The sequence below is a fragment of the Amblyomma mixtum genome, chromosome 3, assembly GCF_055824585.1.
Source record: "Amblyomma mixtum isolate Tamu chromosome 3, ASM5582458v1, whole genome shotgun sequence".
In the NCBI taxonomy this organism is placed as follows: domain Eukaryota; kingdom Metazoa; phylum Arthropoda; class Arachnida; order Ixodida; family Ixodidae; genus Amblyomma; species Amblyomma mixtum.
In genome coordinates, this window is record NC_143014.1 from 123,684,723 (window position 1) to 123,697,639 (window position 12,917).

A 12,917-nucleotide genomic window follows, 5' to 3' on the forward strand; every position below is an offset into this window, starting at 1 on the left:
CTATCCCATCTTTCAGCACAAGTTATAGGAAACACACAAAACTGCAATATTTCAGCATTGTGAGCTCAAAATAAAATTTTGGCTCATAACAGCACGAACAGCTCATGACAAAAGCAATAACAGGAGGACTGACATGTCCAGATGTGAGTTGCAGGTAGTGTAAGGTCTGCTGAGGGGTGTGTTCAGAGTTCACTTTGAAGCTCAGTAGTTGCATTATATTTAAATTCCTAACAAGCAACCTGTGATGAAGCCTACTGCTTTTGATTGCAGTGCCGCAACACAGCCTAGCGAGAGGGGCAAGCATTTTGTAGGTGCACCTGTGGTGCTTTTCCATGCCACCTGCTCGCTTTTATAGGCATGAGCATGTGTGCTCTGTTGAAGCCACATGTAATGTATGCCAGCTGACTGCGCTAAGATGAGAGCATCTAGGCAAGGGTTGTTTTCAGCCAAACATACATATCTAATCATTCATAATGTGGTTGCTTCCAAAGCAGCTGACAGCAGCAGGCTTTAGATGCACGTTTAAACAATCTTCCTTTTTCATGAGATGTGTCACCTTACAGGGAGGGCGTGAAAACTCGTCTGCCACCCATAAAAATTTGTTGAAAACAAATGCACGTTGGTGCATTTGATTCCACAAGGTGCCAACTATGCCTGCGCCTGTCTTTAACATGAACTGCACTAACACCGCTGAAGGTTTGTTTCCAACCTGTGAAGCAGCTCAAGGAGGCGAGATGCACGTGCGCAGAGCGGCCATGTGAAACAGCTGGATTGCAGTGCTGCCTGGGCACTGCAGGTTGCCCATGAACACAACATTGACGAGTGTTAAATCCTGAATGCACCCATTTCACCGAAGCGGTGGCCTTGTGGTAAAGCATCCGCGTCACATTCAGGAGTTGCGGGGTTCGATCCCCAGTGCCGCCAGGTACCCACCGGTTTCTTTGATGAGTACAAGATTTCCCCTGGCCTGGTGCTCAGCGCATGTGGGGTGAGATGCGTGGAAAAAGGGTCTAGGCCACAGCTGCCTTGACGGATCAGAGATAAGTTCCCCCATCAAGCAACCCTAAATCCGCCTCGTGTGGTAGAAGCCCGACTTGTGGCCCTTTTCTCATGAATGTGATGAAGTTCTCTGCCTTTGACAAAGTTTGCTTTGTACCTGTCTTCAAGCCCACAGTGACAGGATCTGAAGGCGCAGGCTCCTTTCCCAAGCAATGCAACCCTAGGAAGCCGAGCACCAGGCCGGGGCATGACTTGCACCCATTTTGAGAAAACTGGTGGGTACCCAGCCGGCAGCAGGGGTTGAACCTACCACCTCCCAAAGCCGAGGCGGGTGCTATGCCACGAGGCCACGGCCGCATCAACCACAAAATAATGCTAGCTAAGCTCAAGCACTGGGGTTTCCGTGGGCAGTTCCTTGGCATAATTCAGTCTTACTTGAGTAAAAATAAACAATGACTTATCTGATACTAGGCACATCGTTTCAGGTGTACCGCAAGGTAGTATCTTGGGGCCGTTGCTGTTTATTCTCTATGTTAACGACATTGTCTATATTAGTAGACTTCCAATTTTCGTCATTTATGCTGACGACACCACTTTATTCTTTAGAGCTGCACAGTTGCCATATCTCGAAAAACAAGGCACAAAATGTTTGCAGTTGCTCCTAGAATGGTCTGAAAATAATTTATTAAATATAAACACTGCCAAAACGAAGGCTGTGCTTTTCAGGCCTTGTAATAAGTTGACAAATATGCCACCACTCTATGTAAGGATTGGTTAGTCACTTTATAGAAACAGTCCCTGCGGTAAAAAGCTTTGGTGCTATTTTTAATGAAAACTTGAACTGGAATGATCACGTTGACGTGGTGGTGAACAAGCTTTCAAATGTTGTCGGCATTTTGTGTCGACTGAAATCTTTCATGCCGAAGATTAAGAAAATGTTGTACAGTGCGTTGTTTTCTTCTGTTGTAAATTATTGCTTTTTGGTATGGGGTGCCACGTATTTTACGAATATTAACCGCTTGTACCTCCTTCAAAAGAAAGCTTTTCGAAATGTAATGAATGCTCCTCGGCTAGAACACTCCGAACCGATTTTCAATGAACTCAGACTTATACGTTTGACACAGCTGTATGAAACTTTACTTCTACGGCAGTATAAAGCCCGTGTTGATAAAACTAATTGTCCAACGCTAAAGCTGTCAGCCTTGCAATGCGGAGAACAAAAATACCCTACGTGAGCGACATTAAAATGGTATATACCAAGGATACCAACAAATTATGATTGTCAAATGTTGAGCTGCACTCTCCCATGGCATTTAAGTAAGGAGTCCAAAATGATTAACCCCTAATACCACATTTGTTATTTCTGTTTCTTTTGTTTTCCAAAAGTGCCATGTTATGTACGACTGCAATGCCTCTGTAGGGCGTGTCGGCCTCATCAAGCTTTTCCATTGGCTTTCTGTCGGCACACCCAACATCGTCATGATGTTAAATAAAATAATTCTGATTTCAAGTGTTTGTCAATGCAACTTTCAAGTCACCTCCAAAAGTAAATTATTGAGGTCGCTTAATTATTTTCATAAAGCAGTTAAAAGTATAAGAATAATTGCAGTATAGGTATTTGGAAGCAATTCCTCACCAATATTAATTACAATGATTTTTATGCATCAACGCAGCATCATGAAGAGTGCTTCACTGTTTCAAGCTTTGTGCTCAGCGTTAGTATGCAATGAGACACACTACTTCATAGTGGTGCAAGTAGCTTCTTTATACAGTCATTGCTATATGGACATCAAATGCTCTCCTAGCTACTTTTGCTCTTCTGTGTTCACCTTCTCTGTCATTGGTCTCCTTGCCATGTCCGCTTCGTTTAACTAATTGAATGAAACCTTAAACGTGAATGGGCCTGTGTGGTAATGAAGCGGCAAAACCATTCTGTTGCACGAACCAGGATATAGGTTTGATTCCTGATCTCGCGTACATATTTGCATACATTTTTGCCCCCATCCTTTTTTGATATCTCTGTTCTCTGTGTTTCAGCAAATATTCCCTATCCCTTTTATTTCCGCTGGTCACAGCCCAGCCAGAGCTTAAGATAGCACATATAGCAATTGCTGCTGCAGGCATACATATTTTCCTACACTTTAACAACAACAGACTTGACTCCATTTTAGGGTGCTACATTAGGGACTGGGATCGACAAGATATAGGACATTGCAGCAGGCACAAAAGTGTGATGGGCAGAATATGGCGGCAATATGGTATGGCTATGATAGTGGTACGGATTTCTCTTGCAGACTAAGTACGAAAATCCCAGTCTGCACATAATTTTAAAGCACACCGAACAACTCTAGGTGAGAACATTGAGAGCAGCATAAACTGCATTGACTCTCTAAGCGTGCTGAAATCACTCCACTCCAAAATATTCAGTAAAATTGTTATTAGAAGATACCAAGCACCATACAGCAACAGCCACAACACATGGAAAACAATAAAATTATGCTGAGTCCCGAGCCAAGTCAGCATATGCAGTAGCAAAAGAGCTGAAGGGAGTGCTGCATGAGCATATGACGAGAAACTAGAAAAAGTAAATATTCCGCATAGATTGCTTGAAGCTGGTGGATAGTAAGCTACAAAAGAAATAGCGGACCACTTCAGATAATGCAATCAACAATAAGGTACACCTGGTAAAGCAGAACCTCGGGCAAATCAAAGTCACGTCGAAACCAAAGAATGCTTTATTGAACTTATGCCACCTCACATCAGACGTATGCGCCTTACACATAACTTCAGGCCACCGTGGTGGCTCAGTGGCTATGGTGCTCGGCTGCTGACCCGAAAGACGCAGTTTCTATACTGGTCGCAGCGGTCGCATTTCGATGGAGGCTAAATTCTAGAGGCCCGTGTACTGTGCTATGTCAGTGCACGTTAAAGATCCCCAGGTGGTCGAAATTATTCCCGAGACCTCCACTACGGCGTCCCTCATAGCGTGAGTCGCTTTGGGATGTTAAACCCCATGAACCACAACCCACATAACTTCATGCTAATAAAACAAGGAAAACCTGTTTGTGAATTAAATGCAAAATTGGTTACGGTAAGACATATTTTTTTTTACGCAGAAAGCCCGAAGAAGTAAAAAAAAGCATTTTACAATTTCTACATAAAAATATCTGTTTGAATCTTAATTTACTGTTAGCAAAGATTGCCACAGCAGATTTACAGTAAGTTAAGTTCCTAAAAGAAGGAAATATCATAAACTGCAGCACATTAAAAGCTAATGGTCTCTGACCGCAGCAACCATTTTTCAACCCTGTGCTTGGCACATGGATAGCCTTAGTTTCTAATGCTCCATAAATCCAAAAACACACATGCTTAACACGAATCCAAGGTGCTGCGCTGCACCATGCCTCATTGCCTGCTCTGCACTGGCATGTTTCACTCCATAATTTCAATATATGCCAGTCAGACTCTGCATATATTTTGAGTGTATGTGTCTGTTAAGACATTTTGAATTAAAAAAACACATACTCTGTGTGTGTGTGTGTGTGTGTGTGTGTGTGTGTGTGTGTGTGTGTGTGTGTGTGTGTGTGTGTACGTGAATAAACAGCTCTTGTCAGAGCTGCCTGTCGATGAGAGGGCACCGGGGTGAAAGCAGTTCGCTTTTGAACTGCGCGCTGAATATTAGGGAAGTTCTTCTTGCAGTTTTTTCAGTACACCGACAATGGTGCTGCAGAGTTTGAGTTTCGTTGCCATACATTGCAGATGTAGTATGCGGTATTATTTGGTGGGTTTACAAGACTGTTAGGAAGTCACCACGAGCGTGTAGTATGCTTTTCAATAGAGAGTCTGCTATCATCTGTGTATGCAGGCTTCATGAGGTGGCAAACTGAGTGCAGTACTCCCAGAACAGTGCCTTCACTTCACTGCTGTGTGCAGCTAGGGCATCAGCACTTTAAACTGGGCAATTGTGCTCGTGCTCGGTGCCTCAGCTCTTGACAGCATAAAGAGAATGAGGCTAAGCAAACGAAAGTGTCATTCTTTTTTGGTGCTTTTGTTCATCTTCTTGGCCTCAACTTGCACTTAGTGTTGCGTCAGCTCGCCACCTTGTTCGAGTCAGCAAGGTGACATCGCTTTCACGGCACAGCAACCTGCCAGAGAGAAGCAAAAGAAAAATTTAAGATCTCACTTACATTTTGTACCACCTCTATAAGAAAACTGTAGCTGTGCTCACCGTTGACGCCGGTTTTGTGGCCGCGATACTCGGCCGAAGAAATCTCGAGCCTTCGGGTACTCCGGACGTGCGCGCCGGGTTTCGACAAGCGCGCCCAGCCAAGGAGCGCCGGCGGCTGGAGTAGAGATGGCGCTACGCACGCAGGCGATTTATATAGTGCATTGCTCGGAGTAAGCGATCATGAAGAAAAATATTTTAATAGCGAAGCGTTTTAGTTTATACACTACACTACATACTCGAAGAAACATAAGCGTGTAGTGCGTTTTGTTTTCTTACTATTTTTGTTTACAGTGACGTAACCGGAACTTCCGCTGCTGCACTTTCGGGTGTTCGGAAAGACGCCGCAGCGTACGCGTGTTCGCTGTGCGACTGACCAATGGGGAGCGCAGAGACTGCGTGCGGCGTGGGGTCACGTGGCAGCTGTTGCCGCGGTGGAAGCAAAACTGTTTATTCTAATCAAAACATACGAAATACTGCCTTGCATCTAAAAGTACGCTGGTCATCAACACATCCCGTGCAGCGTTTCTATCGCGTTTAATCATGGGTTGCATATGCGAACATCAAGAAACCTTGAGTGTCCCTCCGACCGAATTCGCGGCACTGACCAAAAATCGCATTCCGGCGTCGCCGACTACGCCGAATATTCTCTTTCTAGCCGCACCCCAAGTTGCTTCTACTATACGGCTTGCACAAAACTATCACAGCTTTCGCCGCGTCGTTGTTTGCCGTTTACTCTAAGCGTCCGTTCACGTTCTATCTACGAAGTTAGCTTTGCCAACTATGCGTAAATTAGGTATAATAACGAGATTGCGAAAGCGGATACACGGAAACAACTATAACGTCAGAAAATAGATGAACCTGAAAGGAGGGCTCCTCGCTCCGCATAAGTACCGTGGGTCAGTCGGAGTCAGCCATATATATTTCAAAAGACGCATAACAGTGTTGTGAGGAAAAGGAGGGAGTGAACAGGAGGGCTCTGTCGGAGCCTCGGCATCTCCTCTTTCACGCCCACCTTCCTGCCTACAATCCCCCCGCGTCTTTCCTTTCTGTCCTCCTCGCACGACAGCTTCAGCTGTGGTTAAGGTGCCCGCCAAGATACACAGCTGCGTAGTTCAATGATGTGTTGACAAGGTGCGAGGAGTCCACGACGGATGGTGGCGAAAAGTGTGTGCCGTGGACGGGAATGTCGAAAGCGAGTCAATATCCGAGCTGAACGTGCAAGAGAAGCGCGCCGCTAGCGGTGGTGCTGGCTCATAAAGTGGTGGTCAAATGAGTTCGAAAAAAAGAGGCTAAGGCAAGCACCTAAACAGGCTCGAAACGAACAGGCCAAAGCCAACATGCCCAAAAGAGGCAAAGCGAAGTCGCTAAATGCTGCAAATATGCTTGTTCCAGCGCTACCGTCCTCATTGCATGCATACACCAGACCAATGTTACTGCAGAAACGTCACAAATTTCAACCAGGTATCGCTGAATGATGCGCTAAGCCGGTAAGCTTAGCTCTAATATTTTTCTTGCTCTGCAGTGAATACACTCGCACGTTACACTGGTAGTTTCGGCGAAACTCGCTCCACACCAGAGCTCTCTCTTGATCCGCGGTACAGCAGTCACTTCTGGAATGGCCAGGCCATGCCTGCCTGCTTTTGTGCGGTTTGAGACAGCCAGATAACCCTGGGCAACTGTGTTGACGTGCACTTTGTCTGAATGACTTATCTGCAGTAATGGCCCAATCATATTTCAGGCACTGCATGACATATGCTTGTAGATCAATGTATTTAGCACACATTATGGCTAAACCCGTGTTCATTCTGAAGAATGGCAGCAAGTTCGATGCCTTAAGATACCAGAACATTGTGCCATTGTTTGGAAAGCAAGACACATAGAAAGGTAACGGTATTGTATTTTTTTTTTACATAAAACCACCAAACACACAACAAATTGACAGACAGTACACAAAGCCTAATGCTATTTCATTTTTTTCCAAGTGTTAATTTTATCTCCACCACTGTAAAAAAAAAAAAAAAACGTCTTCCTAGAGAATTTCAATAAATAAGGCGCAGGAATATATACAAAAACCGTAAAAAAGACAACACAAAAATTTTAAGCTATTTACAAACATTTCAGCATATATTACAAGAGGCAACAGAATGGCAATAGGAAAGAACGATTGTTTCCATGCACCCCTTTTTAAACTGAGCACACAAACTATGTTTAGTAGATGATCAACAGAATAAGGATTCTGCCTGCTCCAAGGTGTTGGTAACCTATATAAACATCGTAGTGCCAGAGAACCTTTGGTAGATTTTGCCATTTCATATGGGATCACGCTCGCAAAAAAAAAAAAAAAAGAAGGCAAGTAGACGCGTTTTCCAGCACACCTTGCAGAGGCAGCAGCCACATATGCTGGCTGCTTGATCCCTAATAAAAGCTAAGACAACAGAGTGGAGGAGGAACATGTGTCTGACAAAAAGAAATGGCAGGATAGATACACATGTACAATTGCACTCAGCCCTATACTTTGCAGAACGGTCCAACATGTAAGAAAGAGCAGGACAATGCCCACATGGACAGAGAGGGAAAAAAAAACAAACTTATTCACACAGCAATGAAAGTATGCAAGTGACTAAAATTGTGCACTAAACAGCAACAAAACATCACAGTGCAGTGTGCGTATCAAAGCAATTTCATTTGATGGCACAGGAAGTTGCACGTTGGCATTACTTGTGTATACACTCTTTTGTATTGCTTCTTTTGACCTTGCTACTAAAGTAGGGAGCAGCATGCTGCGGAGACCGCAGTGCCATAAAGTGGTAGACTGCAGCCTAAAAGTGGCTAATACAAGTAACTGGCATCAAGTTATTGCTGCTGCACTACCAAGGCGTTGTGATAGCGAACAACTCAGTAAAACAGAGAAAAAGAGACACACACATAAATAGCAATGAGTGTGGTGGCAAAAGGCTCCAAACACAATTGAGGCTTACTTAACAAAGGTTCCAATATAAAGCAGTCGGAAAAAGCTATGTGACAGGCACAGATATATGCTTTCTAGGAAACTCGTACCCAAACCTGAGCAAGGTTATCCCAAGCTTTGGAACAGCCATACCCTATCGCACTTCGAGTAAAGTCAAAACTACTAGCAACATCATTCAGAGCTGTAAATATAATAGGTTTCTTTTTTCACTCTCTCACAGAAGTACAATACGGCAAACAACAATGTACAGGGTCAATCAGACTTACAGGGAAAATGGCTCCGCGTGGCCACGTACCTGCGGAGTGCTATTGCATCTAAGCCGTTCATGAATCAATGCAGATTGGCGCACGAGAAGAGGGACCTCGACGTGGTGCTTTGTGTCATCTGCCCCATTGCACGGGTTAGGGACCAGCTTGGTCGCAATGGTGCTCCACGTGGGCGCAGCCACGCGGAGCAGCGTTCCCTTTAAGTTTGATTGACCCTGTAGAACTTTAACCTAATTCACTTGCATTCAGGCTTATAAACCTCATAAAAGTTGAAGTCTTAAATGTTTTAACATGGACACAAATATGCACACAGTAAGAAGATCTATGGAAAGGCCAAAGGAGATTATGTAATGAATAAAAAGAGTACAGAGGTGAAGGGCCTCAGTGCTATAGCATACGAAAATGTTAGTGTTCTCACCCTTCTCAAATTCATCTTGTGAAACATGCAGAGATGGCAAAAAACGCTTGGCTCAGGGCAACAAAAGTGTATTTACATTTTGTATACAAAAACCAACATACTAGCCCAACCAAATATTCGTACCACACCACACCTCAAATGATTTCCTCTGCCATTAGGCAATACGGTGAAACAATCTTCCATGACAACAAGAGGGACAGTGCCGTAGGTTAAAGCATCAACACAACAATTAAAATAAAAATGGTTTCAAAGTGGATGGCGCAATTCTCGTTATGCCCACAGCCACTAATCGGGAATGTGCAACAGCCCCTCCAAAGTTAACAATTACACCCAATGGCCTTGCCCAAGGGTGTGAAGGAATTAGAGCCAGTAATTACAGATAATGCACAAAACCAATTACACCAGTTAGTTAACAAGTCTACCAATCACAGGAGAGGCTGACAACTAAAGGCTGTGAGAAGTGTCCTGCCAATAAATAAGAGTAGTAGATGGTGCGGTCCGTGGTGGGCAGCAGGGATTAGGTCCTCAGGAGCAGCGGAGGGTGTTTCGTTCCACATCACTGGAGCCTTCCTCCTCAGAAACACGCGCCTTAATGACAATAGACTCTCCTAGGTTCCCAACAAGTGGCATAGAGGTGGGTCCTGTACTGGGTCCTTGCTCAGCTGGGTCACAGTCCATGGTGTTTCCCTGTGACGGACTCTCCAGGCCAGATGTGTGAGCAGGGCTCTCCTCCTCATCTGAGCTGAAAGTTGAGTGTGATGACTCAGAGTCTGATTCAGCATCTTCTTCTTCTTCGCCAGTGAAGGAAGCCCCTGGACTGTCAGAATCTTCAGAGTCCACATAGACTTCTGCTCCAGAAAAGATGTACGTAGACGGCGAAGTGAAGAGGTAGTGGCCCTCTGCAATGGCAACAAGCATACTTATCACAATAGGAAGAGTAAGTTAGGTAAAAAGATATCAGCCAGAACAAAGAGCTCTCAGGATTTTACAGTACAGTAGAACCTCGATCATACGACTTTCAGGGGACCGCGTGAAGCCATCGCATAATCTGGGCGTCGTATAACAAGAAATCACTCACAAACGACACATTTGTGTAGTAAACTCCTCTGCAACTCTGGCTTTCGAAAATTAATTGAAGCTCTTTCATGGAAAGTGCACATTTTCGTTCTACGAGAATTAGTTCAGAGATCGTGCGAAGCCAGGCTTTTCAACTACGAAGAGGCCGCCGCGTGCGCTTCCATCACTGCATATTTAAGTAGACGTCATGTGCGCCTCGAAAACAATGATTTCAAGGCACCAGAAATAAGGCTGCTCTGACTCTTCGAAGATGTTTTGTGGAGCACAGTACGACCATGCCAGCGATACACCAATGCAGCTAGCTACTGCTCCTAGCGACGTGCACTTGATGCGGCCTGTTGCAGCTAGCTCGTGCATTTCATTGGTCTCGAGGGATGCCTCGCTCTCTTGCCAGCTCTTTCGCGTTGGCCTCAAGCACTTCTGTGGCCACTGGAAGTGCCGCTGACCTCCACAATTTCACGGACTCTGTCAGTGATGATTCCACATTGTGATGACTGCCTTCGCGCCCGCTAAGGCCCTCCTCATTGCGGTGCATGAAAAAAGTCAATCACATTGCCCTTCCAAAGGCGAACATTCTTTTCGTCCATGCCAAAGTCCCGACCAGCCTGCAAGTTTGAAGACTGCTCTGCAGCAAGTACAACTTTTTGCCTGAAAGCAGCACTACAATGACACCGTCTGCTTTGTGCTATGATGTCGGTGAAAAACCACGTGCGAAAAACTTGCACTGCCACATAAAGTGCCCATGCCGCCACACAAACCGAAAACAAGGTAAAAATGGTAACCAATGCTCGTGTCTGCTTTAAACAGCATCAGCTATGGATAGTAACAGCTACAGATCCATCTTTTGTTGGCATTTCAAGGGAGCGCCACCTGCGTGCTACTTTGTTTCATTTCTATGCGTTGTCATGGTATCTTATGAATATGACAAAATCCTCGAACCTAAACCGACCTAAGAGTTTCATATCTCATATTTAAAAAAAAAAAAAAACCACCCGCCTAGATTCGAATAAGTACAGTCTCAGTGAATCAACAGTTGGCACAGCTACATTGTTTATCATTGGGAGCTCCCATGACAGCACACTGAAGCACTCCCATTAACCACCTTCATGCTGTGAAACCACCCTTGAATACATTGCAGCCTCACTGTTCGGAGAAAGTGCAAACAACCTTGAGAGCTTGTGTCTGGCTTGCACTTAGGAAGTTGCTGTGAACGACAGCTTCATGCAGGCTGCTGGGCAGCATGTGAAGCGAAGCAACACTTCACATTCTTGTATTGCAACAATACTTGCTATGCTGACATTCTGTTCTGATGGCTCTTGCTTATAGAAACAGTACTGAATGTGAAAGTTATGAACCAATCATGAATGGTGATGATCAGTCACCAGAATTCTGGAAGGGTGTCACTAATGTTTTTCACTTTTATATAAATTTCAGACTTATCCGAAATTTCTTGATAAAAATGACATCTACAATAAAGGGACACCACATTCTCATTCTAAATGCACTTATTATACCACTTCATTTTTAATCAAAATACAGCCACTAGCAGCTTACACACATTTTGCTAGCCAAAATGCCTAAATAATGTGAAAAAGAACAGGTCTAGGATATTACAGCAAAATCTCCGTGATATGAACACAGCTGATAAAAATTTCGCGATGATACGAATTCGTAAAATTCCCCGGCTGAAGTGCATTGTGTACAATGTGCGGAATTTCCGATGTTCCGAACTCTCTTCCGCGCCACTGTCGATGATAGGAACATGCCAGCCGCAACTGCACTCTCGAGCCCTAAGCACTGCCCGTATATCACAAACGTCGCGAGAGTTAATCGCGCACAATGCACCGCTTCTCACGATCAATACGTACCAGGCAATTAGCGATCGCGATGTTGGCAAGTGTGGGCAGTGAGCAGCGATGCGCCCACACATTGCAGACATCAAGATCGCCAGTCGCGCTGTACGGCTGTGACTAAAACTTGTCAGCTGTAATAAGATCTGCGTGAATGCATTTTTCATGCTTCTGCATAGAATTTTGTTTGTTTGGATGATACAAAATTTCGAAAAATATAAATTTTTGCATGACCCCGTCAGATTCATATCACAGAGATTCTACCGTAATGTTTGAGCTATGGGTAATCTTTCATCTTATCCACTGCACAAAGAAGACGGTTTATGGTTTATAGGGGTTCAACGTCCCAAAGCGACTCAGGCTACGAGGGACGCGTAGTGAAGGGCTCCGGAAATTTTGACCACCTGGGGTTCTAGACGGGATCACAACTCACCTGGTAGCCGAGAAGCAACGCTTTCTCTGATTCTTGGCTTCCAAAGACACTCGGAGCAGTCCAAACTGTCTGCCTGGCTTTCTACTGTGGGAGTCATTTCCCCACATGTGGAATCTGGCATGATCTCCTCTCCTGCGCAGTAATGTCAGGCCATCAGAGTAATGCTTAGTACACACTGTGAAAAACTTAATGCTTCCACAAGCATAGCTTGCAGCAAATAAATGCACACACCACATAAATAAAAATTAATGCTCTGTTGCCTAACTGAAATCTAGGTGATAGCAGCCCAAAATATAAAATGAAGCTTTACACATGAATAAACAGTGACATTTTTATGCAATAAATAGTGCAGAAAGGTATTTCATCAGTGCTGCAACTTCAAGGCTTTTCAATCACACAATGTGCAACTGTGCTACCATGACCAAACTCAGACAAGCTGTTGCAACATATCACTCACCTGTGGCAGTGCTGCTAGAAGGGGTATTTCCATTCTCATCTGCTGCTACAGTGCCCCTTTGCTCAGCAGTCTCCCGGATTTCTGACACTGACTTGGCAGACACTTGGGGAGGCAGAGATGTGAGCTCTGTCAATGGTGCCAAAGGCTCTTCATTTGAATCCACATCCCAGCCAAGCCTTCAGAGCAAGAAAAAAGAGTCAACCAGATTGTCAACACCAGTG

The 12,917-nt window shown here is 44.6% G+C and overlaps 1 protein-coding gene and 1 long non-coding RNA gene across 4 annotated transcripts in view; both read right to left on the minus strand.

Annotated features, from left to right (window-relative positions):
* Nucleotides 1–5,016: 5,016 nt before the first annotated feature.
* On the minus strand, nt 5,017–5,340 carry LOC149351693 (uncharacterized). Its single transcript, XR_016290625.1, has 2 exons — nt 5,228–5,340; nt 5,017–5,144 (listed from the first exon to the last, which is right to left on the minus strand). It is a non-coding gene; the product is annotated as an uncharacterized LOC149351693 (long non-coding RNA).
* A 1,766-nt stretch (nt 5,341–7,106) lies between these two features.
* Sirt1 (NAD-dependent protein deacetylase sirtuin-1) overlaps nt 7,107–12,917 on the minus strand; it is a 28,243-nt gene continuing 22,432 nt past the window's right edge. For all 3 annotated transcript variants that reach the window (XM_089581055.1, XM_089581054.1, XM_089581053.1), the window contains exons 10-12: nt 12,697–12,872; nt 12,240–12,371; nt 7,107–9,778 (exon numbers count right to left, since the gene is read on the minus strand). In XM_089581055.1, coding sequence (XP_089437181.1) covers nt 9,405–9,778; nt 12,240–12,371; nt 12,697–12,872 — 682 coding nt within the window. In that variant the 3' untranslated portion in view covers nt 7,107–9,404. The remainder of the gene's footprint in view (nt 9,779–12,239; nt 12,372–12,696; nt 12,873–12,917) is intronic.